The 27363-nt window shown below is 34.0% G+C and overlaps 5 protein-coding genes across 5 annotated transcripts; 3 read left to right on the top strand and 2 right to left on the bottom strand.

Annotated features, from left to right (window-relative positions):
• Nucleotides 1–616: 616 nt before the first annotated feature.
• Nucleotides 617–27363, bottom strand: LOC120167561 (dihydroflavonol 4-reductase-like). Its single transcript, XM_039176542.1, has 8 exons — nucleotides 27359–27363; nucleotides 13122–13132; nucleotides 2103–2236; nucleotides 1831–2000; nucleotides 1450–1644; nucleotides 1213–1372; nucleotides 949–1141; nucleotides 617–852 (listed from the first exon to the last, which is right to left on the bottom strand). The coding sequence occupies exons 3-8, from the start codon at nucleotides 2227–2229 to the stop codon at nucleotides 678–680; spliced, it is 1020 nt and encodes a 339-aa protein (XP_039032473.1). The 5' UTR covers nucleotides 2230–2236; nucleotides 13122–13132; nucleotides 27359–27363; the 3' UTR covers nucleotides 617–677.
• On the top strand, nucleotides 5200–7380 carry LOC120167558 (mannan endo-1,4-beta-mannosidase 7-like). Its single transcript, XM_039176538.1, has 5 exons — nucleotides 5200–5555; nucleotides 5642–5836; nucleotides 5982–6104; nucleotides 6396–6598; nucleotides 6683–7380. The coding sequence occupies exons 1-5, from the start codon at nucleotides 5232–5234 to the stop codon at nucleotides 7134–7136; spliced, it is 1299 nt and encodes a 432-aa protein (XP_039032469.1). The 5' UTR covers nucleotides 5200–5231; the 3' UTR covers nucleotides 7137–7380.
• Nucleotides 7439–11608, bottom strand: LOC120167557 (glucose-1-phosphate adenylyltransferase large subunit 2, chloroplastic-like). The gene is made up of 15 exons (XM_039176537.1): nucleotides 11466–11608; nucleotides 10892–11165; nucleotides 10647–10754; nucleotides 10330–10503; nucleotides 10087–10179; nucleotides 9920–10003; nucleotides 9742–9797; nucleotides 9389–9482; nucleotides 9083–9268; nucleotides 8869–8949; nucleotides 8403–8489; nucleotides 8221–8325; nucleotides 7915–8021; nucleotides 7745–7805; nucleotides 7439–7663 (listed from the first exon to the last, which is right to left on the bottom strand). Exons 2-15 carry the CDS (start codon nucleotides 11120–11122, stop codon nucleotides 7562–7564), a joined length of 1569 nt encoding a protein of 522 aa, XP_039032468.1. The 5' UTR covers nucleotides 11123–11165; nucleotides 11466–11608; the 3' UTR covers nucleotides 7439–7561.
• LOC120167564 (50S ribosomal protein L31, chloroplastic-like) lies at nucleotides 12397–12984 on the top strand. Its single transcript, XM_039176543.1, has 2 exons — nucleotides 12397–12508; nucleotides 12614–12984. The coding sequence occupies exons 1-2, from the start codon at nucleotides 12449–12451 to the stop codon at nucleotides 12947–12949; spliced, it is 396 nt and encodes a 131-aa protein (XP_039032474.1). The 5' UTR covers nucleotides 12397–12448; the 3' UTR covers nucleotides 12950–12984.
• LOC120167616 lies at nucleotides 21802–22551 on the top strand. The gene has a single exon (XM_039176575.1). It carries the CDS (start codon nucleotides 21802–21804, stop codon nucleotides 22549–22551), a length of 750 nt encoding a protein of 249 aa, XP_039032506.1.

Genomic DNA, 27363 nt, shown 5'->3' with positions numbered 1-27363 from the left:
ATTGAGATTTGACAAAATCATATTTTAATGATGTCTACTAACACCGTCGTTGCTTTCAAGCATAGACTCGACGGTATAATATTTTAAGCATCGGTTCGATGACACAATGTAAATAAAGAATCAACTATAAAAGAAAACTCAAATGTTATAGGATTAGATTTTATCATATCTCAATTAACAGGTTAACTCTCAGCTCAAACTGCCGTCAATTTTTAACGGAAAATAATGAGTTTAGAATAAATGGATTTAGAATAAATGAATAGTCATATGATAATTCTGTAACTTTTAATAGTCGGATTACTCATCAAAATAATGTCCTATAGTTGGGGGATCATTTTATAATTTTTAATAATAAGAAAACTAAACAAAATAGCATCCTATAGTCATGATATACTTTATCCTAAGTATTAATCTTTGATAGTTTAATCGATTTTATTTTAATAATAAAACAATATATTTTATAAAATTAAATTATTAATAATTAATTTATACTCTATAATTCATAATAAGTAATTGGGATATGCTTTTAATCTAATTTCCGGACAACCTGGGCGAGTCTTTTATTTCTAAGAAAGTTAAAACACATAAAAATCATGCAGGATTTAAATCTTTATTTTTTTTTCACAGCACGAAATGGAAAGACATGGCAGGCATTCATTCGTCGGCAGTTGATCTTTTTAGCCTACAGTGACATGCTTCTCATTAGAAAGAGGAAGCAGGCCCTTTTCTCGGCATGTCTCGACAGCTCCTATGAACATGTCTGCCAAGCTATATTCAAACCGAAACCCCAGCTCCATCAGCTTTTTTGAACAGAATTCAATACTCTTCAAGTCATCATTCACATCTTTGAACCTGACCAAAACTTGTCTCGTCAGGCCATGAATCAAAATTAGAGTGATCGTATAGGAACTTTGAATCATGTGAAGGGAACAGAAGGGGTTTGTTTACTTTGTTGGAACATCATATTCAGGGTACTTTTCTCTGAGCATTTTGGCAAGGTCGACAATGGTAGCATGGTGAGAGGCGAAAATGTATCGGCCTTCGGCTTTCGGATTCTCGAAAAGAAAGATATGAGCTCTACACAAGTCATCCAAATGAATGAATTGGCCTTGTTTTATGATCGAATAATGAGCTTCATTCCCTGCATTTGTCAAGACATCTCATTAGATTCAACCTACTATTGGCACGTTTTGGAATTACAGAAGCCTGTACCAGTGATTGGAGAAAGTGCAGTTATGAGGCTTGGCGGCATCGACTGCATAATAAATGGACCAACCACTAAAGGTGGTATTATGCTGACGAAATCTATGTTATTTTCTTTGGCAAACTTCCAGGCTGCTTGCTCAGCCATTGTCTTGGAGACAAAATACATCTATACTACCAGGGGAAACAAAGGGTTAGAATTTGACCATTTCTTTTGTTCTTGGTAAAGCCGGAAGAAATACTAACCCATCCGGTCATTTTCTTGGCCTGGATAAATTCAAGGTCGCTCCAACAGCTTTCATCATAACAAGGCCTTTGTTGTTCTGCAACGTCGATAGTTCCAGCAGATGACGTGAACACTAACCTTCGAACAGTTTCGGATTTGGCACATGCTTTCATGATGCTTAACACACCATTGATCGTCGGTCTTATGACTTCGTTCTGCAACTCAGACCAAAACCTTTTTACTTACAATCAGGAACAAACATAAGATTTTATGTAATGAGATGAACTTATAATATTTTAGGAAATAATTAACTTATAAAATTTTAGAAGGCAAAAACATATTATCAATAGCAAAATAATATCTAAAATATATGAGATTGACTAGCTTATGTATTAAAATACCTCGGGGTCCTTGGACTCGAAATCCATAGGTGTGTCGACATGGAACACACCGGTGCAGCCTTGAATTACATCATCAAAGCTTCCATCATCACCTAAATCAGCTTTCCAAAGAGTTAGGCTTGTCTTTGCTTTAGGTAGTTCCAGTAAATGTTTCACCTTCTTCAAGTTGTCTACTCCATTAATAAAAAACAAAAATGGAAATTATCAATTAAAACATTATTAAACTAATAATTTCATTTAAAAAAATAAAAATGATGGTTAAATCATGCAACCAGGGTCCCGCACAGTGCCGCGCACGACATAACCACGTTCTAGGAGCAGCTTGATGAGCCAAGAACCGATGAACCCAGACGCGCCTTTGACGCACACGATCTCGCCTTCCTTCTCTGATGACCCCATTATGAAATTCTCTGTTTTTAACACTAACTGGACTCTGTTTTTCAGGTTGGCTTATGATTCTTATAAACGACGATATAGATTCTCTCCATCTAACTCATGGGTCTTCATCACGTGGTAACCTGCCGGTTTTGCACGTGGGTGGTAGTTGGCTCGGTCGTTAACTACTATATTGTCCACTACACGTGGTATCTTACGTGCTTTGTTTCACTTGATGACTTGAATTTGAATCCTAACAAAAGGTCAATGCTACCCACCTATATTATCTAGGTTTTTTTTATTATTAATATGTGATAAATACAAAATACAATACTATCTAGGTTAAATTATGCTATTAGTTACTATTAATATATATATATATATATTTGAACAATGTTAACTCATACATAAAATAAAAATATTAAATCAAAGATACGAGAAAAACAAACATTTCGTTGAGAATGATGTTAAACACCAAAAAAACCCAATAAGTTTTATAAAACTCATTATCTCTGTTGAACGAAACATTTAAAAAGTGATAAAGGAGTGGTGAGTAAATGGTGGACAAACCAATCTGAAAATAAATATCGTGAGGATCTTTGTGTGAATATCAACACGACCGTAGAAATATATAAAAAACGTACCAAAAGTCATAAGAAACATATCATAAGAGTGTAGAATAACGTGTAACAAGAGTATAAAAAATATGTCACAAGAATAAAAAAATTTATTAGTATATTTTGAAAAAAAATGACATATTATGAAAAAATAACAAGAATAATAATAATTATTGTCAAAAAACAACTAATAATATGGTACAAAAATATTGGGAGAAAACTTAAGTTAAAAAACCCTTAAAAGATACTATTAGTATATTTTTAATCATTATAATTAGGTGTTATATTTTTAGTTTTTATAGCTTTTAAATTTTTAACTTTTATCGTCACCCAAAACCTTGTAAACTTGTCAAGTTAAAAGTCAAATTTGCAGTTAGTCCTCATGATATACATAAATTGTAAATTTGATTTTTTTCTCTATTTTAATCATTAATCCCAATAATTTAATTTCTTTGGCATTAGTCGTTTAAGGTCAGAATTGAAATTTTAAATGTTCACATGTTAATTTTAATTAAAAAAATATAAATACTTTTTAATATAATCTAGATTATTCAGATATACTCATTTTTAAATTAAAGGATGATAAACATTTCAATATATTTGATCTCACGTCTTCTCGCATGTTACACCATCAATGGTGTCAATTAAACTAAACTCAAATAATAATTTTTTTTAAAATAATATGATCTAATATAAAAAATTAACCTATGATATTTATTTGAATGGTCATTTTAATCCATATTATTTCTTTAAATATTTTAACACTCGGTGTTTTAATTTTTTATCAAAATGGGCATTGTTGGATGAAAATTATTACTTAATAACAGTCAACACATGTTGCTGATGTAATATTTTACATGCGTCTAATTACTGATGTGACATATGTCAAATGATATGTCATCGCATAGAGTTAAATGTTGCATGCTGCATCATCTCTTTCGGTGTCTTGTTGTATGTCATGTGATCACCTTATGTAACATCTCATGTGACATGTCAATAATTTAACACATGTTATAATGTCATTCTTGCAATATGAATTAATCGTTAGTCAGTTAATAATTTTCACGTAACATGAGTCATTTTAACTAAAAATTAAAACTAAAATGCTTAAAAAAGTATATGAATTTGTAAAAAAAAAAGAATATGAATCAAAATAATCATTTGAATAAATGTTCAAAATTAATTTTATCAGTATGTCAAATTATATTTACACTAAATGACATATACCTACAACTTTCGTAGATGAAAGGAAACTAGGTGCCAAATATAACTATTAAAGTACACGTGTCATTGAAAAAAGATTTACTATAATTTAGGGACCATCCATACCATTATCCCAAAACTGAAGTTATTCCATATAAAACAACCCTAATCAAATACAATTGCTGCCGTGATGTGCGCTGGATAGATGATTTTACGCGCATTTAAGGTAGTAGATTGGAGTATTAATGGGTAAACCAAAAAGGGCTCAAAATCCTGTCTTTTATTTTATTAAGAAGGTGACATGTGTTAAACATATAATTGAAAGATTAAATTTATTAAATTAAATTAAAAGTATGATTAAATTAAAAGATTATATAAGTATTGAAGATCAAATGTAAAATTATATTAATTTTATTAAATGTCAAGTTAATACTTCTGTTAAGGTTAACAGTAAATGAATTGATTGATATCATTTAAATATTTAAGGGATCATAGTTATTATTTACCCTAAAATTTAATACATCCGCCTATGCGTACCCTGACATCGGAGCTATTCCGATTGTCCATAACGAACAGGGCGAACTTTTGAGTTCAGCATTTTCAGCTTACCTAACATGCAATGAACAAATATTTTTTTATTTCATGCTGATAATATACATATGGCTTCCTTATGCAGAACAAGTGGACGATGTTAATCTGTCACACTTTTAATTTTTATGGTAATTCGACTCGCACTCACATTTTTTTAATCGTAGAACTGAATTCTAAAACCGTGATTTGACAGGGTTCAGGACAAGATCAATTTGTTCAGTTCAAGTGAAGAGTGAAACAAAATCCGCGGTAAGTTTCACGGATGTTTCGTTTCCATGAATTAAAGTATCAACAGTACAACCCCCGGCTTTCTCAGCGTTGGTTTTCCGATAGCTTCACCAGGTGGAGCCGTGGAGGATCTAGAAAGTAACGTGGACTACCAAATGACGGCCTTAATTTTAACACTTGGGTTTGTCCCCCTCTCCCTGTCGGGCCATTCAAATCTACTTTTTTTCTTTCTTTTGGGGCACTGCAATGCCCCGCAATAAAGGGTTTTCAATGCCCTCGTGTCGTAACCGCTTCTACTTCCACAGCTATATAAACCTACAAAATCTGTTTCGAGATTATTTTTTTCCCATTTTTGATTCTTTGCTGCTTTCCCAGAGAAGCCAAAAAATGAAGCATTGGGGTCTGGTTTTGTTTGTTTCTCTTTTGTTTCAACTAGGAACTTTTCTTCGGCATGTCAAAGCTGACGATGGATTTGTGAAAACGAAAGGAGTTCAACTAATGTTGAACGGAAGTCCTTTCTACGCAAATGGGTTCAATGCTTATTGGCTCATGTACATGGCCTCTGATTCATCTCAGAGAAGCAAAGTCTCCTCTGCATTTGAACAAGCCAAACAGCACGGCCTCGCCATAGCCAGAACTTGGGCTTTCAGTGATGGTGGAGACAGACCTCTTCAGTACTCACCTGCCTCCTACAACGAACTGATGTTTCAGGTTCAAATTAAAACATTTTCACGTCCAAAAAATCCGGTCCTTGATCTTGTTCTGATTGTTTTTCTTTTCTTTTTGTTTCCGTGAAGGGATTGGATTTTGTAGTATCTGAGGCCAAGAGATATGGTATTAAGCTAGTTTTAAGCTTTGCAAATAACTATGATCAATTCGGAGGGAAGAAACAGTATGTGAACTGGGCAAGAAATCAAGGGCAAACCATCGGCTCTGATGATGATTTCTTTACGAACTCTGTTGTTAAAGAATACTACAAGAACCATATCTATGTCAGTCTCTGTTTTCCCCCCTTCTCTCTTACACCCTTATCTTTTTTTTTTCTGAATAACATGGGGTGATTTGACAACGCACACAATTGATGTAAAGAGCAAGTTTTTTTTTTTTTAATTTCGTTCTTGTTTTTTGCAATAATAGACTGTTCTTACAAGACGAAACACCCTGACTGGAGTGGCTTACAAAGATGAACCAACTATAATGGCGTGGGAACTTATGAATGAGCCCAGGTGCCTCTCGGATCCATCAGGAAACACCATGCAGGTCAGCTATATATCATCATCAGGCTGTTTTGCTTCACTGTTAATCTGCTTTCGTTTCAATTTTCAAAAAACTTTTTTTCTAGTTTTTTTTCTTCTCTCTGCTGCATTTAATGCCAATGGTTTCAGTCGGTGCTTTTTGCCGACTCATGCATGATCCATTAAAGTGGAGTTGGAAGTTGTAACTGCACCACTTTACTATCAGCATTTTGTTTTAATGGATTCATCTTTTACCTGCCTCCTATGTTCAAACTATCGACCAACAGATTTTGCTTTGATTTTGTTTTCTGAACAGGCCTGGATTGCAGAAATGGCTTCCCATGTGAAGTCCATTGATGGTAACCACTTACTAGAAGCTGGTTTAGAAGGGTTTTATGGGCCATCGTCGTCTCAGAAACAGCAGTATAACCCTAACTTTCAAGTAGGAACTGATTTCATTGCAAACAATCAGATTCCCGGAATTGACTTCGCAACAGTTCATTCTTATCCTGATCAATGGTAATTTATATGCTCAGTGAAAATAGTATAAAAGACAATGTATCAAATCCTTCCCTGAATTTGAACCATTTGCTTGTTGAGCAGGTTACAGAGTTCCAATGATGAAAGTCAGATTGCCTTCTTGAATACTTGGCTAAACAATCACATCCAAGATGCTCAGAACATCCTTCAGCAACCATTGCTTTTTGCCGAGTTTGGAAAATCTTTGAAAATTGCAGGTCCTAACCAAAGAGATGAGCTGTACAACACTGTGTACACAGCAATTTACTCGTCGGCCAGAGGCAGAGGTGCAGCTGTTGGTGGGCTATTCTGGCAACTTTTAGCTGAAGGAATGGACTCTTACGGAGATGGATACGAGGTGATCATGAGCCAAAGCACCTCAACTGTAAACCTCATTGCTCAAGAGTCTCGGAAACTTAATCGGATTCGGAAGATGTATGTGAGGTTGAGGGACATGGAGAAATGGAACAAAGCAAGGCATGTCAGAAGAGCACCATGGTGGTCTGGAAATGGTGTCAGTAACACAGGAGGAAATTGAGAAAGGAAATGTATGATGGTTTTAGAATAATTTAAGTATTTGAAGATCAAGTAACAAGATGTACTGCCAGTTTTATTTTACATACAGGGTTTATAACGAGGTGAATGCTCTTATAGAAATGAATTGTTATAGCTAAAGATTAATAGATCCTGCAATTATGTACTAGTCTGATGATCCAGCTTATGTTGTGCTGTAAGCTCGAGTATTTGCTACTGAATGAATCCAAGAAGAGAGAATCATAAATGAAGCAAACGGAGTTCGAGTTTCTTTTAAATCTGCGAGGAAACTTTATAATCTACGTATACAAAGCATTACTCCTATATTTTTCATCACTATGGAACAGCAAAGGAAAGCAGGCTGTGGCCCCCCGGCTTTTCGTCACCGGTTCAATTCAAACAGCACAGCCTCTGCAAGTATTCAAAATTTTATATAACAGTTCCATCTCTGATTGTTGCATTCTTCAGTATAACAGTGATCCCAGACCTAATATAAAACCCATCTTCTGGTCTCTCAGCTTCTTCAACAGCCTGAGTGCGATCAAAGTAAATTAAAATTATCAAAGGGAACAAGCATTCCACGTTCATAGAAACAAGGAAAGCAATACTTACGTCAGCATTTGATATAATCACACCTTTTCCTATCTTGGCGTTCTTGTCAATTATGCAATTCCTTGCAAAACACAAGGCAAGAAGCTTTTAGTTAATTGTGTAAGGAATTATTTAGATCCAAGAACTAGGTTCTGTCGATCGGCAGATGATTTTTTCGATCTAAATCTTACTTAATCTTGGAATTTTGTCCAACTCCGACGGGAACCTTTCCATTGGCTAGCAGAGATGCTATCTCGGACTCAGTTTGGTAGTAGTCTGCTCCCATCATCATGGTATCCTGCAAAGAGAACATGTATATGTTTTCACACCAGAAGCAAGGAAACGAATTGGGATTTCAGATAAAACTAAATGTAAGGATCTTTAAAAGAAATTGAGAGAAAAGCAGGTGCTTCTAAAATACAGTTTATCATCAAAAAATAGTACATCTAATCCCCTTTTAGATGCTTTTCTATGGGAAGGAGAAGACGATGGGTCACCTCAAGCTGAACGCCAGACTCCAAACGTGAGCGCACACCAATTATAGAGTGCTGTACACTACATTCTCGCAAGAAACATCCATGCGAAATTATGGAGTCAACAATCTGCAGTGACACAGTAACCATGAGACAAGGTGATCAAATTATTATTTATGCCATAAGCTAAAAGCTTAACATCATACCCTGCATTTATCAACTTTGGTAGGAGGCAAGAATCTTGGAGATGTATAGAAAGGTGTCTTAGGATCATAAAATTGAAACTTCGGTGGCTGCATGGAGAACACGGACAATCATTTTTCAGGGAATAGATACCGAATGCCATGTTTAGGCTTATGAGAAGTACATGGGTGGAATGAGTGAGGTGCCTCATAGTGCAACATACCAAATGAAGAAATACGGCATATGATTTCGATATCTATATACAGACATGATGACATGGCAGCATCTTAATAGAAGGATCTATATTTGTTTATTTTGCAGAAGTAATGCAAAAAAAATACATAAATGCTTGTTACTGCAGATGGCTTCTTTAGGATCTATACTTATTGGATTATTGCAACTAGATATAAATGAGGGGGGATTTAGTATCTTTGTTGATTTGCAAAAGACATAAAAGGTTAAAACTTTTACAGAATAAGTGAGAGCAACCTGTTCTGTGAGGGCTAAATTGGCATCAAAGAAGGACTTTATTGTTCCAATGTCTTCCCAATAGTCGTTGAACAAATATGCCTGCAAACATTCAAACAGCCAGAAACTCAGCAGTTTGATCACTAGGTTAGAAGTCCTCGTTATTGCAAATAGTAACTGCTTACTGCACACAGTGTAAAACTAAAGGTGACAGTTCTTTTGAAAGTCAACTTACCTGGACATTGTGTTCCTTTACAGCTGATGGAATAATCTCGGAGCCGAAGTCATTGCATGATGGATAGCTCCGAGTCAGAAGCTTTAACAAGACATCGGTTTTAAACACATACACACCCATTGATGCAATGTATGGATATCTTGCAGCATCTTGCGCTGATAGGCCTAATATGGAGGTATCAACTTGCTGCATACAAGTGTGAAATCAAATTCCAGTAAACATACAGTTTTAGCTTTGATTATCAGGAAATAATAATTCGGAAACAAAACAATTATGAAAATGTGAGTTATGAGAACAAGCATGTACCATAGCTTTAAGATTGGGCCCCTTTGGTTTCTCAGCAAACTGGACGATCCGTCCTGCTCCATCTATCTTCATTAATCCGTAATCTGATGCACGGCTGCAAAAAAAGAAGGTGAAATTATTTCCTGATTCCGAAGGAAAGGAACCATTGTAAATACTTCATGCCCTGAGCAACAGTAATTTAAAAGCAATATTCAAATAATCCGAAAGCAAGATAGAGGACCAATATTCAAATATTGCATAACATTGTAATAAATCTGTTCCCTGTAACTCACACCTTACACTGAGAGAATCACATATAATGAATACTTTTGTCTCAGAATATTTGACATGACATAAGAAAACATGATAAATACCCGTCATCCATTGGTAAACATGAGACTGTGATATCAGCATTTGAGTCGATATGCCTCTGCAAGAACAATGACCATGGTTTAGCAGATGATTTTTCAAGGCACAATCTTCATTTATGAGAACGTACAAAGAAGAGGCTTTGAATGCCATACTTCAGCTGTTAGGAATTGCACAATGTACCTGAACAAAATCCATATAGTCTGCACGGTAAAGATGATCGCCAGACAATATCAATACGTGCTCTACATCTTTGGCCTTGGCATCCTGATAGCAAAACAAATCACATTCAGTGAACTTCAGGGGTAAGGCGGATGATCTCAGCTCAAACACAAATCATAGTAACTAACCTCAAAGACCCACACAAATTGCCTCACGGCATCAGCTGTGCCTTGGAACCACTTTTTCCCTGCTTCTCCTGATGTTTGAGTGGCCGCCAGAACCTGTGACAGGCAACGTAGTTTTCATCAAAAAATTTAGAAATGTAATGAAAACTTCATGAGGATAAAATTATCACAAGAAAAATGGATTTCTGAATAATACGCATAATTCAGAACATCTATCCCAGTATTGCTAAATCAATATAGCCTTACCTCCACAAAACCATCTCCAAAATTTACGCCATTTCCGAAGTTGTAAATCCGAGCTAAGTGACGGTTGAGGGAAAAGGAGTTAAACTGAGTTAAGATAAATATCTTGTTTATCCCACTGTTGATACAGTTGCTCATTGGAATATCAATCAGCCTGTAACACCCTCCAATTGGAACCTGAAAACCAAACAATAATAGAAAACTTTAATCCCACCAATGTGAAACTTCAAATTTGATGATTGGGTTTCATTTTCAAGTAGAAAAATATTTAATTTCAATCCAAAACATTAAAAAAAAATCTCCTGACAATGGTTTCTTACTGCTGGCTTAGCTCTTTTGCGAGTAAGAGGAAAGAGGCGTGTCCCAGCACCGCCCCCCAATATAATGGAAGCCACCTTCTTCGGGTCTGCTTGTGGAGTCTCAAAATTCTGACAATCAAAAGATTCAAGTGCCAACATTAAAAAGAATCTGAAAATCAGAAAGAAAGAAAAATAATAATAGATCTGACACTAGTTGTTTAACCCTTGGATCAAGCACGACATTAAAAATGCTTTCTTTTACTTACCATGGTCTCCTTATTAATTTCTGGGGTGAGAATAGAATAAGCAACGCCAAGCTTAGTTTTTTTTACCCCATTTTCAGGTCTCAAGCTCTTCCATAACTGTGTTCCAAAGTCCCTGCTTTTAAGACCTCCTCTGACAGTCTCACCCCAGAAAACTGTGCCTACATTACAGCAACCTTTGTTGACACTAACCGGGCTGGCATTGGCCTTGAGTGGCATGCAGAATGATTCCATAGCTGAATTTATTTACCAATAACCAAACGATTCTCCGGAAATTCTAACAGAAAAGAAAAGGAATAAATATTAAAAGACCAAACCTCGGCAAAAATGGAATCTTAGTAAGCAAATAAAGAAAATCAGACAAAAAGAAAGCTACTTTGTTAGTGGTCACAAGATTTCATGCCCACAAACTGTAACTACTAACTTGTAAGAACAGTGATCAAAGAGTGATTGATTAAAAAAGACGACTTTAGGCTTCATCGAAGTCAAAGAAAAATCGAAAGTCCGAAACACCCAGATCCGATAAAAACTCTAAACCGAAGAACCCATGTGCAACTTTTTTTCTTTAATTCTCTACCTGAAAAAAGAAATATCTTTTGGTTGAAGTGAAAGTGAAAATTAGTGGGAAAAGGTCACGGAGCAATGAGTATAAGTGGGAAAGATTTTGATCAAACAAGAAATAAGTGGGAAAGATCCATCTTGGTTTAATGAATATCGGCGTGTGAGCCGTCACGAGAAGCACGAAAGTTGGATCTTTTTCTTTTCTTACGGTAGTATAATTACGTTTCCTTTGCTCTGTAATTTACTTTTCTTAGAGTCTTATGCAGTTTCCCAGACTTGGTGAGCTTTCTTTATTTCTTCTACTCACCAATGTATTTGGGCCATCGACGTACATGGCCAGGAATAGCAGATGGGACCCTTTTTTTTCTCATCTTGAATCATCTTATATGTATTTATAATATCCGTCTTAATTAAAATTTTGACGCCGATACTTCGGGTAACGGTACGGAATTTAACGATTAGAATCAAATAGACCGTAATAGGGCTAGAGAGGCCCTTATGCCTCAAAGTTTTAGAAAATTACAATTTAATTTCTCAAACTTTTAAAGAAATTATCATTTTTAATTTTAAAATTCTAATAATTTAAAAAAAAAATTTAGTTAATTCTTCTTTTATAAGAAATTCAAAAAGAAATCTAAATTCCATTAATTTCTTATAAGAAATTTTAAAGTAATAGATATATTTTGTGAGGCATCCAATTATTTGATAGTATTCCAAGCTTAAATCGGCCGGTGGTGACATTTATTTTCAAGAGTAAAATCAGGATATCCGAATAATTTAGTAATACAAATATTTGATATAGGTTTGGGCCATCTACTTATTATCTGAATCTCTTTTAAAGCACAATAAGGTTTCGCATAGACCTAGGCCCATTGAAGGAAGAGAAGTCTTGGGGCTGTCCTGTAAATTCAGAAGTTTGGAAAGCCTACCTCAGAATCTCCACCACTAAGCGCCATCACCTCTTTCCAGTTTTCATCCCGTTGTATAGCTACAGAAGAAATGACCATAACTCTCCCCAACGCATTTCTCCAAATCCCCCCTTCATTCTCCACCAGAAAGGTAAATACGCCAATGCCCGAAACTCATTTAATCCCTTCTTCAACCCTTTAATCATCCAACTTAACGGGTTCCCCTTTTTTTCTTCCTTTCTTCGTTTGTTAACAGGCGGTGACTGCAACTGGAGGGAGCTACAGACCACAAATTACTTGCCGGAAGAAAGAAATCCACCCGGAATTCTACGAGGATGCTAAAGTTTACTGCAACGGAGAATTGGTGTTGACTACAGGTGGGACACAGAAGGAGTACGTGGTGGATGTTTGGTCGGGCAACCATCCTTTCTACCTCGGAAACAGGTCGGCCGTTCTTGTGGACGCGGACCAGGTCGAGAAGTTCCGTAAGAAGTTTGAAGGGTTGCCTGAGATTATGGAAATTCCGGTGCTTAAAGGCGAGATTGTTTTGCCCACTAAGAAGAAGTCAGCTGGTAAAGGCAAGAAGAAGTAGATTAATTAATTGCTACTAATTTAATTAGTTATTTTTCCTTGTTCAGCGTTGCTAATGGTACGGTATTGACATGCTTGGTTTGTGTTTGATATTATGCTTAATTGATAAAAACGAGTACTTAATCTTGTGACAGGCAGGGCGTTGGTCATGGTAATTGGTTAACAAAAATGTAGAAAAGAATGACTAACACTCACTAATATCCGTGAATTTGTTTACTGACAGAGATTGTCAATGACATGAGGACCTTTGCTAAATCAGTATTGAGTTCTGAGAAATTTAGGGAACTATTTTTCGTGTTTATGATAGTCATTGTTTTTGGGTTCTAATTGATAAATGCATCCTCGGAATATCAAGTCAATTTTGCTTGTAAACAATCATCTTATTGTTGTGTGTCATTGAACTCGGAATATCAGGCCACCATAGCCAGGTCTAATAAATCTCTCATCACAAAATTGGATTGCTGTATTTCCTGCTGCACTTTCGTTCCTCACTTGAAAACTTGCTGGTTTCATATTTGTCGAAAGGCTGAGTTTTTAGGGTTCCAAATGATGATTGTAGGACATACCCCATTTTCTGGAGGTATTTTAGGCAAATTTGTGCTTCCACCATTTGCATCTCCGCATTATTCCACAATTCATTCAAATCTTATGTATATGGGACAAACTGAAAGGAACATATTATAAATTAAGATATATAGCGAGTTTACCAGAGTAAACGAGGAGGAAAAGGGATGGTATAGATATTTTAATCATTGACATACTTATACTTTAAAAGAAATGATCCATTTATTATAAATTCATAATTGGATGACTTTGAAACGTATTTTTTATCCTAAATTATTAAAGACAAAGCAGGAGCCTTTTGCACTTTCTTTCCACATTTCCCCTTGACTTGACATGGTACATCAATTCCAATTTACGTTAAGATTATTCTAAGTGGATATACACTCTCTTCAATGACAGAATTGTCAAATTAAAAGAAAAGGGCTAATCAAGGAAAAAAAATTATCCTCGACCAATTATTGACCTGTTACCCTTCTCTGTCCTCGCTTGCTCACTCGTTGAGTTGAAAGTAGCAATGAAAATTCGAACTGTCGGGATTCTTCTGCAAATATTTGGTTGAGCTGGTGAAGAATAAAAATCTTATTTTCAAAATGAACTTCAACAACTACAGTAGACAAAACTAATGAAGTATTGGAATGTGAGAGAGGTTGAACATTGGCCTGCTCGAGGCGATTTGACCAAACTGACATATATTTATCGAATATTTATCTTTTTAGCACCGTTTGATATATATTTATCGAAGTGGCACCTTTTCGGCTGAGCTGGCGAAAGGCGCGTCTCCGGGGACGCGCTTTACCCGTGTTTTCGCTGAGTTGGATGCCACGTGTGGAAGGCGCATCCCCGGGGATACGCCTTCACGGGATTCTGATGACTCGACTGTCACGTGTGGAAGGCGCATCCCCGGGGACGAGCCTTCCATTAAATGCCATAAATGCCCCCATCCGTTTTCCCTAACTATCCCTCCTCCTCCCCCTATATAAACCCCCTCAACCCTCCCTCATTTTTCACACCAAAATCATATTCTCCTCTCTTATATAACTCAAATTCTCTAACTATTTGAGTTTTAAATTTGTTATTAGTGGTAAGAAATTTATTTTTATGTTAGTATTTTTTTAAATAGTTATTATATTTTATATTAATATATTTATGTAAATATTATTATTTTTATTAAAATAATATTTATATAATTATTATTTATTTAGAATTATTAATTTTTTTGTGCTAATTATATTGTTTTGTCTACAGTTATAATGGAAAACGAAATGCTGTTGCGATTGGATATTGATCATATCAACAGACATTTTAGCGATATGGTAATATTTTTTATAATTAATGTTAATATTTAAATTTATTTTTATTTTAAAGTTATTATGAATTTATATTATTTTTTATTTTTTATAATGTATATTATTTAGGATAATGATCGTATTTTATAGACTTTTATTAAAAATCCACGTATACCGACACCGGAACGTATTTTGCAATATTTGGCTTCTGTCGGGTTCGGGTATATTGCAACAATTATTGGCGGTTGCAAACTCGAACTTGTCCTAATTTCCGCACTGATTGAGAGGTGGAGGCCCGAGACACACACTTTTCACCTTCCATGTGGAGAGGCCACAATTACATTGGAGGATGTCTCTATTTATCTGGGGCTTCCCGTCGACGAAAATATGATGTGTGGTATGGCGGATGGTGATTGGCAGTCAATGTGCATTGATTATCTTGGAGCTGCTCCGCCAGAGTTTAATGGAGGTATAATAGCTTTATCTTGGTTGAAAGCTAATTTTGAGGTTTTAAATGAAAATGCTTCAGAGGATCAAGCAAAGGCATGTGCTCGGGCATATATTCTATGAATAATTGGAGGAATATTGATGCCCGACAAATCTCGCAACCAGGTGCATTGTATGTGGTTGCGGCATCTGATCGATTTTGATGAAGCTGGAAGATATAGTTGGGGCGCTGCAGTTTTAGCATTTCTTTTTAGAGAAATGTGCCGGGCGATGAATTATAAGAAAACTACTATCGGTGGATGTCTCCTGCTTCTACAATCATGGGCGTGGTTCCGCATGCCTTTCTTATGCTCGATCGTGAATAAACCATACGTATTCCCCTTATTGTTGAGGTAATTTTCGAACTAAATTTTGATTTAAATATTTTCAATTAAATATGGTGATATTTAGTTTATATTATATTTCATAGGTGGTCGTTGAAAAGAAATGACCATAAAAGTATACCTACTGGGTTAGAGGAAATTCGTTTACTTATTGATACAAAAACTGGGTCCGAGGTATGTTTTTAAATTTGTTTAATTATTAATATTTTAATTTAAAATGCTAGATATAATTAGAATATTTTATTTATTTGAATTGTATATTTATATTTCAGTTTCAATGGATACATTATGCGAGCGATGAAGTGAAGGCTTGAATCCCACCCCACCTTAGTGGGTCATTAAAGGTATGGATATCGATTATACCTCTTATATGTTATACTATTATTGAGTGGCATCCAGTTGATCGCATGCTCCTTCAGTATGGTTATACGCAATATATTCCTGGAGCACCTAGGAATTTAGACGATGTGCATAACATAGATAGACGAGGAAAGAAAGATGTTAACTGGGTGGTGAGACACAGAGATTGGATTGCGCTTTGGGAGAACCGATATACACTGTTGGCCCCTCGACAATATTACGCTGAAACTGGTCATATGGTTACGGATAACTATATGGATTGATTTAATGAAAATGGGAAGCCGTTTCTACTTTCGGCGGAAGCACGAGGGGTTAACATTTCTAGGCGCCGAGAAAGACGTCAACCGTCTCAATATCATCGTCCCCCAACGCGTGGACGGAGAGAAGGCGCTACCGGTTCTGCATCAGTCCCACCACATCCTTATCCGTCGATGCCGCAGGAATACATGCCCAGCCCTCCACTTCATATGCCAAGCCCACCAGTTCATATGCCATCTCCATATGGTTACATTCCGAGCCCGCAGGGTTACATTCCTAGCTCGTAGGGTTACATTCCTAGCCCGCCAGGTTACATGCCTAGCCCGCAGGGTTTTATACCATATGGAGGTGCATATACGACTATGTTTAATGATCCATCATATGGTTAATATGCATCTTATTTGGCTGGTGGTGCTTCTCCGCAGACACCTCAATCTCCATCTGGATCACAGACATCGATGTCAATGTTTCCACAGTTTTCACAGTTCCCGGGGAACGGTGGGATTGTTACTAGCACTCCTCCAGGGTCGTTATTTTATACAGGCCCTTCAGCCCCTTCAGCGTCATCTACACCAAATGAAGAAAATGCTGCTGATGATGATAGTGAAGATGAGGAGACTGAAGAACAAGTTCCACGAAGAAATCCTCCACGAAATAGACAACCACCGCCATGTGGAACTCATTCGAGAAGACGACATCGGTGATCCAGTTGTATTTTAATGTTATTTAAATAGTTATATTTCAGAATTTTATGTAATTTGGTTATGTTATTTAAATGTTTCATGGTTGTTACATACATATTTTTAATGTTATTTTTTATTCACATTTAACATTAAATGTTTGATAAATGTTTTTTAAAATACAAATTATATTATTCGAAATTTAAAATAAAAATAAAAATAATATTATTTGAAATTTAAAATTAAAATATAAATTATAGTATTCGAAATTTAACATTAAATTTCAACTTAATATTCCATTTGTATTCGAAATTAAAAGTTATATTCCAATTATAGTTCACAATACTTACATTGAAATTAAATTTATCCATACATATGATTTTATCATTAACATATATATTAAAACGTATACATTAAAATCAACTTATCACTTCACATTTATTCGTAAAAACATCTCGATGCTCATTCCATACAATTTCAATGTCACAATCAACTTATCACTTCACATTTATTCAATTTATCCATAACATTTTATCTAATTTATTCAAACTTCACATAACGTTTTAATTTAAGCTATGAACTTAAATTAATCTATATGTATAATTTATTCTTAACTTGCTGAACTTTCAAAAGAAGTTAAATTTTGGTTATAATTTACCTGATTTCACAATCCATCTAGTGTCCCCGAGGGACATGAGTGACATAATAGGGCAATGATAACATATTCTCTGACAAAATAATGGAAGGGGGTTTGAGTCGATGCTACAAGAGCTGTTTGGCAAAAATAAGAAGGAGTGCGAGTACATTATGGACATCAGCAAAGAAATGTGGACAAATGCATATGACAGGGGGTATCGCTATGGTCATATGACAACAAACTTGGCTGAAGCAATAAATTCAACCTTAAAGGGGGCGCGTCATTTACCAGTCACCGCGTTGGTTAAAACTACTTATTTTCGTTTGGGTCAACTCTTTGCAAAGCTCGGTGGACAAGCTCTTACTTGGATGCAAAACGGCCATATTTACCACCCAAGACTAGTAGTTGATTTACAGAAAAAAAAAATGGCTGCATCAAATGAGATGTTAGTTACAAATTTTTCTCACACCCGTTAATTGTTTCGTGTAACCGAAATGCCACGTCCGTTGCAAGGGATTGGAGTTAACTCTTTCAGAGTTAATCTGCAAGAGAGGTGGTGCGATTGTGGTTTCTTTCAAGCACTCAAATATCCATGCTCTCATGTCATTGCAGCTTGCTCACATTCGTATTTGGACTACAAAAATTATGTTGATCCCGTATACCAACTTTCACAAGTATTCAAGGTATATGAATTTGAGTTTTCGCCCATAGGAAACGAAAGAGACCCAAATGAGATTCAAACTTGGCTTACAATTGTACCAGATCCATTGCTATTGAGAGACTCATGTCGTCCAAAATCTACTAGAATACATTGTGATATGGATATTCGGGATAAGTCAACAGAACAAAAACGATGTGGGCATTGTAGAAACATCGGGCACAATAGAAAAAAATGTTCAGCTCTGTTATCATCATATAAACGTTAACTTTTATGTAATTAATATTGTATTTAAATGAATGTTTTTGTTTCTAATAATTTAATGTTATTGCATTTATATAATTTGTCAATGTATGTACACCTAAATAATTTTTTTTAACTTTTAAATACATAAATATTTTCAATATATTTATTTAATATAATAATTAATATTATTAGTTATAAATTTTTTTAAAATATAATAATAATTTCACCTTCTAAGTAGAGAAAAATGTTAAATTAAACAAATTAAAAGTTATTAAAAAATGTATGTATACGATGACACATTTCATGTTCTGATTGGAGGATTAAATTTATTAAATTAAACTTTCAATAAGACTAATTTCATAAAATATGTAAGTCTTAAAGATTAAATATGTAATTATACTAATTTATTAACTTATGCATAAATATTTTCGTTAAATATTGATAAGAGATGACTAGATTGATAACATTTATATAATTAACTGATAAAATTAATAGATCGATAATCAAAATCAAAAATAATAATATAACCATATGTGTAATATTATAATTTCATACATTTTTCCTATAACTACAATAAAATCAAAACTGGTTTTCATATATTGTTCTATCATATTAATGTAGATAATTCACTCCACCTTTAACACACATTAACAAAATACATTTGATAATTCTTACATTATAATCGAAACACTTTACATAATATATTATTAATTTATAATAATAATAAAAATAAAATATTTATTATTAAACAAAATACCAGTATGGCAGTCGAGTCAGTGAAGACGCGTCCCCGGAGATGTGCTTTCCACACGTGACATCAAACTCAACGAAAACACGGGTAAAACGCGTCCCGGAGACAGCATATCTCACGGTTGGTATCGTCTGCAATGAACATGAGCTGATCCATTTGGCTACAAAGGAAAACTGCGACTGTTGGCTCAGTACCCACGTGATATTCATATTCCTTTTCTTTCTTATTTTTCGTTTCGTTAGAGAAAATCGCGCGTGATTTTCATACCAGACCTTGTTTTCACTTTTAATGTCTTATGAGAGAGTGCAGGTTGAACCAATCAACGTTTCACCTCCCCACGGACAAAACCTCGAGTTCCATTGTCATGTTTCACAAGTTCATGATTTTCCCAAAAAAGAAATACTCAAACGGCAAATAGGATTGGTTTAATACTGACGGGGCGTGGCCAAACGGTGACTTATTCTATGAAGCATTGGTCCACCCCTGATTATTATTATATAAATTAATTAGCCTAATTATCGTACTTAATGACGATATCTCAATTGTTTGATAATTGATAATCAAACCCACCACAGATTCATATATGGTCCTTGTCAATCAATTTCAGGATTTGTTCATAATCACTTTGAGACGCATCAATATTTTTTTTTTAAAAAAAAAAATCCATTACACTCCACACCTAAACAGCAAAAAGTTTCCCCAAAATTATTAGTCTTGTCGAAATGACTTGCAGGCAATTTGGACCTTTTCCTAATAACTAATTGGTTTCTAAAGTTGAAATATAAGAGAGGCTTCATTTTCTAGTCAGCTCCATATTTGGCAGTACAGTTAACACAACTCAAATGTCATTAGTTGTTGCTTTTATATTAGATAAGTAATATTTTTACCAGTAAATGTTAGTCTAATGATAAAATATTTTATTCATTTTTTAAAATAATTTTATTGTAAAAATAATATTATTAATAGTAAAGGCCTTGAACTAAGAGAATATACTTGAAGCTTCAATTTTTTTTAAAAATAGTTAATACTTTCGTACTAAATGCAGTCCAGGCAATTGAGAGAGTTTCATGGTTCATTAGGAAACGTTATAGGAAATAAACTTCTTATATTAACACGTCTTAATTAATTTCAAAAATTAAGGCCAGGACCCACCTTTACTTTGGATAATAGGAAGATACGACATGCGACACGGTCATAAAAAAGGGGGGAAATATTAATTGGTACCACACTGGGACCCTTCCGTCTGCGCACCACCTAACCTGACTCTACCCCTGTTCGGTTCCAGTTCTATTTCACAGTGCCTGGTTCACTCGTTCTTCTATACTCTGGCGTTATTCAATAATCATATATTTCACATCACCTTTTTTTATGTTATTTATTTTAAAAACAAAAGCACACAATTCATTTGGAAATCATTTAATTCACATCATGTAAGATTATTTTTGTAAATAAAATTATTTAAATATTTATTATTTAATATATTGTTAAAAATATTATATTATATTATTTAATTTATTTGATAAAAATATAATATTATAATATTTAGTTAAAAATACAACATAAAAAATATATGTTTTATCAAATTGTCTTTGAATTCAAGATATGTTTCTGTTTTAACAAGTTGAATTTTCAACATCAAACTCTAAATATTACATAAAAATTATGTATACAAATAACTTAATATTTTTTATTTTTTAGTTCTTTGAAAATATTGAAATATAAACACATTAATATAATTTTGTATTTACTTAAAAAATAAAATTGTGTATTTACTTTTAGATACCAAGATATTGAGAGATAGATATACTTACAAATTAAGGTGTAAGTGTGTGTTAGTACTACTACATTTTTTTTATTCATACTACATATATGAGTTGTATAACAAAATATCATATTAAATTATTTGATAAAAGTAAAAGAAAACATAAATAATATAATATGGAAAACCTTTTATAAAAATTAATCCTAAAAAATAAACCTAATAAAACATATATCATAAATAAAATTTGAATAAAACACATACACAATAAATAATCGAAATAAAATAAAATATTATTTTTTTTGTTTTAATTTAATTTTATACGCATTGTATTATTTTATAATAAATATTAAAATTTGGAACTATTAAAAAAAATTTAGACTTGTATAATTATTTGAAAAAATAAAAGTCGTTTAAAATAACTATATTATTTTAGGAGTATAATTGTTTTAAGAAAAAATATTTATTTGAAATCTAAAAAAATTAAAAAAATGATATTTCATAAAAAGAAACTCAAAAATTATCACAATAGAAAATACTTTATTATTTTAAAAAGAAATATTATTAAACTAATGAGTATGTGATTTTAGATAAAATTATTATCTTTAATAATAATATTTGTTCGTGAATCAAAGGCCGCCTTATATATAATGGCTTTCGAATCTATTCATATCATTCAGTTTCCCCGTACCTAAGAAGAAAAATACTAGTGCCGCCCGCTTCGGACTTATTTTTCTTCATTGTTTTTTCTCTTATGATAAACTCTTGAAAGCAACCTTACACCTTCTCCTCTTTCAGTTCCTTCTTTGTCTTGTTATAAAAACATGGCTTCCGGTGAATTTGACAATGTTAAGGCGGAGAAAGAAGATGCTTTATGGAATTACAACATGGAGGGAAATTTGAGGATCGGTCTTAGCTTCGTCGGGATTTTGTTGGTTTTGTTTTTGCTGTCGTTGTTCTTGTTACCCTCTTTGATTCCTCCCACCGTCGAGATTGCTGGAGATTTTCGCAGATATTTGGTTTTCACTTATGACAAGCCACTCTTCATTTTCATCCTCGTAAACATCATCATCCTCGCTGTTTATGTTTTGTCTAAGAAAAGCCAGATCCAGGAACCAACCGCCGGTAGTGATATCTACGACAAGTACGTTAGCTCTCGCCGAAGTGTACCCCCATCGTCCGTCGATTCCGCCGCTCTCGCCACAGACGAGACCACGGTGGACAAAAAAACCATCCTGGTGAAAAATGCGGCTGCTCTAGTTTCTCAAGTAAAGCAGCAACGTACAATTACAGAGACAAAATGTTCCGTTTCCGCAGATAAACAACAACCTACGGAGAATCGTACAGATCCAAGCGAAGTGATCAAGCAAAGGGAGTACCTAAGAAGTCGATCGATGGTTTCAGAATCTCTAATTCAACGAACCCGCGAGTTTCGGAGGTCGGAGACGGCCATGATCAGTGGAGAACTGATGATTTCAGGCACAGAGCCACCGAGGAAATCAATGGATGAGATGAGCAGCGAAGAGTTTCGGTGGATAATAGATAGTTTCATTGCCGAGAAAAAAAAACCCTGATGCAAGAAAACAATGCCGTGGGATGTATATTTGTTAGTTACCATGGGATGTATAGCGATAAACTTTCCCAGGTTTTGTGGGATAATCAAGCTTTATGAAATATCCTGCTCTTTTGCGTTGTCTTTATCTATCGTTTACCATTTTACTGCCTTTCCCCCCTTAATCTACGTATTATATCCTCGATTTGTGTTGCTGTTTGACTCTGAATCATATGTGCAATTATGGTATATTCTTTTCTGGGTAAAAAGATGGAAGTGTATTCTGATTATGAAAGGAAAAATTTCTTGAGGGCACAAAACAGGAACCAACAGCCACGGAATTCAGGGACAATAAACCTCCTATTAATGTCCTGCTGAGCTGGTCATATTTGATTATATTCCATAAACTTTGTAAATTGGATTCATTCTTCATGCTTATAGCCTAGTTTTGCAACCTTTTTTCTGTCAATTTTATCTTATTCTATGTGTTGACCAATACCCAAAGATTAAATGATGAAAGGCAGAAATTAAAAAAGGCTATGAAATTCATCAAAAGCATAAAAAAGGTGGCACTGATGGGTGTCTCCCAATCATAAACATTTCACTGTTATTCTGATTAAAATAACGTTTGTTTGCACTAGCCTAATAGAAAAGCACTTTTACACCTGCGTAATGGAGTAACAAATTAGAGTGGTGGATTAATTTACTAGCAAAAGCTTGAAATCTTACACGGGAAACTAAATAACTTTTACCCTACTATAGGCACGTCCACTAAGCAATAAACTAAACAGCTTTGTCTTAATTTCACCTATAAACTTTGCTTGTATCATTATCTACACAGTAGCTAGTGGGGGCTTCGAGGAACTTTAGACATGCATCATCTTAACAGCTTTGTCTTTAATTTCAGTTTTCTGCAATTCCGGACAAAGTTTCCCACCAGCATTTTTTTTGTTTCTTAATTATCCGTTTTGTCCCTTGAAAGTGACTTCTCAATTCTTCTTCTAGTAATTCATTTCCCCCCTTTTTTCTGGGTACATGATTACAGAAACCAGTGAAGTACAAAAACCCCAGGAAGCTTTTTTTTTTTTTTAATCTGCCCTGGCTCCATTTAATTCTTCAACAAAAAACATGGTTTTTATTTGGTCCTGAGTGGGATTAAAGAAACAAGGTTGAAGTGTGAGGAGGATTCTTTGTAATGAAGTTATGAAGAACCTTGCTCTTGTCCATTTGTTCTGACAAAAAAAATGGCACATATTCTAAGAGTGTGTCCTTCATTAATCCACCAATAAAATCATTTTGTTATTAAAAAAAATAGCTGTGCAGGACACATTTCAGCATCACTGCATCACATTTTGTGCAAATTGACTACATTTTAAATTAGTGATTTTGACCGTTGCTGTGAAATAACATGATTTCTGATCTTTGCAACTCTGTAAGCAACCCTAAAAACCGGAAAACTCCGCCAATTGTATCATGATCCAATTCCATAATCTACATTTGACCGAGAAGTTCAAACTGCATATAGATTTCCATTGCTTAATAAGAGAAAACAAACAATCAGTTTCCATGGAAATGGAAGATCCCGATTTCTCGAAAAAAGGGCTGGTTGTTACATTCAAAAAGTAACAATAATTATAATAAGCGAAAAGGATCAAACGACAAATGCCGATAAATATATATTTTTATACTTCATATGGCAATTTATTCATATTGGAGCGATTGCATCCTTCGTCTGTAATTGAAGAATGTCATTTCATTTATATTTATAAGGTTGAGTAGCTATCGTATGGGGAGAGGGCAATCATTAATGGATGATCAGGATTTGTTTTTAGTACTTGTTTGAGTTGGAGTTTGATCGTTGGATATTTGCAAAAATGGCCAATCTGAGAAATGGAAAACAAACTTGAGAGTGATTGTGCGTTGGAATGGGCATGCTAATTTGGAAAAAGCAGAATAGCAGAGAGGTAATTATAAGACTACAAAAATAGAATAGGAAACTGCGTGTAAGTGAAGACCCAATAGGATGTTAACAGAAAAATCTGTTTTATAATGGAGCTTTCAGATGGCAATCATTCCTGAATGGAAAACACAGAGCAAACATGGGTGAAAGAGTGCGTTGGGGACGATGTCCTCTGCCCCTACATCAAAGCTCCGTCTCCCCGTTTTGGGTAATAAGGTTAAGGTGGTCGGTAGGACTTGCTGGATTAATGCTGCCCCCACGGCAGCTATACCTATTCGCTCTCTATTCTCACAACTCCTTTTAATGGGCTATGGCTCAGGCTTATGCTATCTTTTTCTTCCTCTCTTTTTGACCTCTTAATTTGAAACGGTATTTATAACTAACAAACACCAACAATTTCTAATGAGATAAAGTACCGGATCTTTTAAATAAATATTCGAACTTTGATGTTTATGAATTGAACAAATTAGATTGAAAGAATTGACTCACCTCTACAGTATTGAATCTAAATTAATTGATTAATAAATCAGAACCAATGTTTATAACATTTCTCCAATCGTAAATGGCTTTAACTTTTCTCTTTTTTAATATTAATATTTGATAAAATTCTATATATTGGATTTTAATATAAAAATGTAAAAAAAAAAAAAGAAATTCACATAAAAAAAAATTTGATATTTCAATATTCAACTTCATATTCAAGTATGAAAGTGTTTAGAGAACTCATCAAGTGATCTTAGTTGTTAAAGTGAGTGTTATTCTCCCTAACAGTCATAGGTTCAAGTAGTTGCGTCTGCATGTGTATATACATTGTCAATAATTAAGAAAAATTATAAACAAATATTATTTTTTTAATCACATAGATTATTAAAAAATAAAGTACCAAAGAGTTTAAATGAGTCTTTTTAATACTGGATCCGTATTTGGTATTGGGTCTCAAGTTGTAAAGACCCTAAAGCATTCGGGACAGAGGCCTGATAGAAAAGCCGAGCTATATTAATTATTTTAGGATTGTATTTCAGTCTTTTTACGAACTGAATTGTTAACAATTCTTTCGTGTATTTTCCTATTTAAATAATAAATAGTTTATATAATATATATATATATATATTATAAAATAACTGATTAAATTTGTGTTTTTAATTAATTTGAAAGAAGGCACTAATTTAATCAGAAAATAATTATAATATTATTTTTTTAATAATAATTAATTATTACTAAAAAAATATTTTTCTTTCATATACTTTTTAAATAAAACAATAAAAATTACTATTTAAAAATCAGTACAAAACTAATTAGTTTGTATAAAATTATTGTATAAATCCACTGATAATTATATAGTAAAATAATTTTTTTGTACAAAAATTTTGAAAAATTCTACAAAGCTCGTCGAGCGTAAATGAGAACGGTTAACAATAAGCACCATTAAATTATAAAATATTAAATGTTTAAATATAAATTAGTTAAAAATCTAAATGTAATTTAATTAAAACACAATATTTATAAAAACATTAGTTTTTATGACCCCTTCGACGCTTCTTTCGCTGTATACCCCCTCCATTCCATCCTTCGAAAATAAAAGAAAGGGCCCCATAACGCTAAAAAAGTGGGGGAACAAGAGTTGACACGATAGGAAGGAAAAATGACTATAAAGAACCAACGATTCTCTCTTCTGAAACAACCTATATCCTCCACACTTAATCAACATTTGATAGATTATCCAACCCCGAGCAATCTTAGTTATTGGTGGGGGTTCGGTTCGTTAGCTGGTCTTTGTTTAGTCTTTCAGATAGTGAATGACATTTTTTTACCTATGCATTACACACCTCTTGTGGATCTAGCTTTCAACAGCGTAGAACACGTTATGAGAGATGTTGAAGGGGGATGGTTGCTACATTATATGCATGCTAATGGGGCAAGTATGTTTCTCATTGTGGTTTACCTTCATATTTTGCGTGGTCTATATCATGCGAGTTAGAGTAGTCCTAGGGAATTTGTTTGGTGTCTCGGAGTTGTAATCTTCCTATTAATGATTGTGTCAGCTTTTATAATAAGATCAAATATTAATTTGAGAAATTTATAAATACTAATTTATTTTTATAAGTCACTGTCGTCGTCACCTACGTCACTACTGATGCCATCGTCATCGATATTGATTTTCTTCATCAATTTAGTCTTTGTTGTTCGTATGGTGAAAGATGATACCGATAGCGACGACGATGACGAGAGCTTCAAAGCTATGAAAATAAATTATGTTTTATAAATTTCCCAAATTAATATGTGATCTTATTATAATTAAAATAAGATTATAAAAAACTAATGTTTTATAAATATTATATTTTAATTAAATTACATTTAAATTTATAATTAATTTATAATTATATATTTAATACTTTATAATTTAACATTCTATAAATTAATTTAATGGTGTTTATCTATATTTGTCAAACTTGACAACATCATCCAAATATTTAAAATTTATTACTAGTGTGTAGTGTAAATGTCAAATTATCGGATGGTTTCAAATGAGTTGGAGCGGGGCCTTGTGATGGGCACCTCCCACCACGTCATGCATCCGTGTGAACGTTTTACATAGTTATGTACCGCACGTTTTGAATATTGTATTAATCTCTTCATGGACTTTGTAATGTGCACGTTTTTCTAAACCCCACCCTGTAGAATGTGCATGAAATATAATGTACATGTAACCGACGAATACTTTACTATTGAGCGAATAGAATTCCTCTGCCCCTATTATATATGCCTTTAATGTGTCCCTCCACTAAAATTTTGACACGTGTTTGTATTCATTCTTAAGATACGAGGATTGAAAGTACGTTTGGATTTATATCAGTAGATTTATGCTAACAAAAG

Source organism: Hibiscus syriacus, unplaced genomic scaffold, assembly GCF_006381635.1.
Source record: "Hibiscus syriacus cultivar Baekdansim isolate YM2019G1 unplaced genomic scaffold, ASM638163v2 tig00111689_pilon, whole genome shotgun sequence".
Lineage (NCBI taxonomy): Eukaryota > Viridiplantae > Streptophyta > Magnoliopsida > Malvales > Malvaceae > Hibiscus > Hibiscus syriacus.
This window is presented reverse-complemented; position numbering and strand designations above follow the sequence as displayed.

Excerpts from the sequence above, each read along its gene's own strand:
- LOC120167561 (XM_039176542.1), bottom strand. The coding sequence starts at position 2,229 with ATGGGGTCATCAGAGAAGGAAGGCGAGATCGTGTGCGTCAAAGGCGCG. Across the intron at positions 2,001-2,102 it reads CGGCACTGTGCGGGACCCTG|ACAACTTGAAGAAGGTGAAA; the intron begins GTTGCATGATTT and ends TTAATGGAGTAG. Across the intron at positions 1,142-1,212 it reads TGCACTTTCTCCAATCACTG|GGAATGAAGCTCATTATTCG; the intron begins GTACAGGCTTCT and ends TGACAAATGCAG.
- LOC120167558 (XM_039176538.1), top strand. The coding sequence starts at position 5,232 with ATGAAGCATTGGGGTCTGGTTTTGTTTGTTTCTCTTTTGTTTCAACTA. Across the intron at positions 5,556-5,641 it reads ACAACGAACTGATGTTTCAG|GGATTGGATTTTGTAGTATC; the intron begins GTTCAAATTAAA and ends GTTTCCGTGAAG. Across the intron at positions 5,837-5,981 it reads ACTACAAGAACCATATCTAT|ACTGTTCTTACAAGACGAAA; the intron begins GTCAGTCTCTGT and ends TTGCAATAATAG.
- LOC120167557 (XM_039176537.1), bottom strand. The coding sequence starts at position 11,122 with ATGGAATCATTCTGCATGCCACTCAAGGCCAATGCCAGCCCGGTTAGT. Across the intron at positions 10,504-10,646 it reads GCAAAAGAGCTAAGCCAGCA|GTTCCAATTGGAGGGTGTTA; the intron begins GTAAGAAACCAT and ends TTTGGTTTTCAG. Across the intron at positions 9,269-9,388 it reads GGCCCAATCTTAAAGCTATG|CAAGTTGATACCTCCATATT; the intron begins GTACATGCTTGT and ends ACTTGTATGCAG.
- LOC120167564 (XM_039176543.1), top strand. The coding sequence starts at position 12,449 with ATGACCATAACTCTCCCCAACGCATTTCTCCAAATCCCCCCTTCATTC. Across the intron at positions 12,509-12,613 it reads CTTCATTCTCCACCAGAAAG|GCGGTGACTGCAACTGGAGG; the intron begins GTAAATACGCCA and ends GTTTGTTAACAG.
- LOC120167616 (XM_039176575.1), top strand. The coding sequence starts at position 21,802 with ATGGCTTCCGGTGAATTTGACAATGTTAAGGCGGAGAAAGAAGATGCT.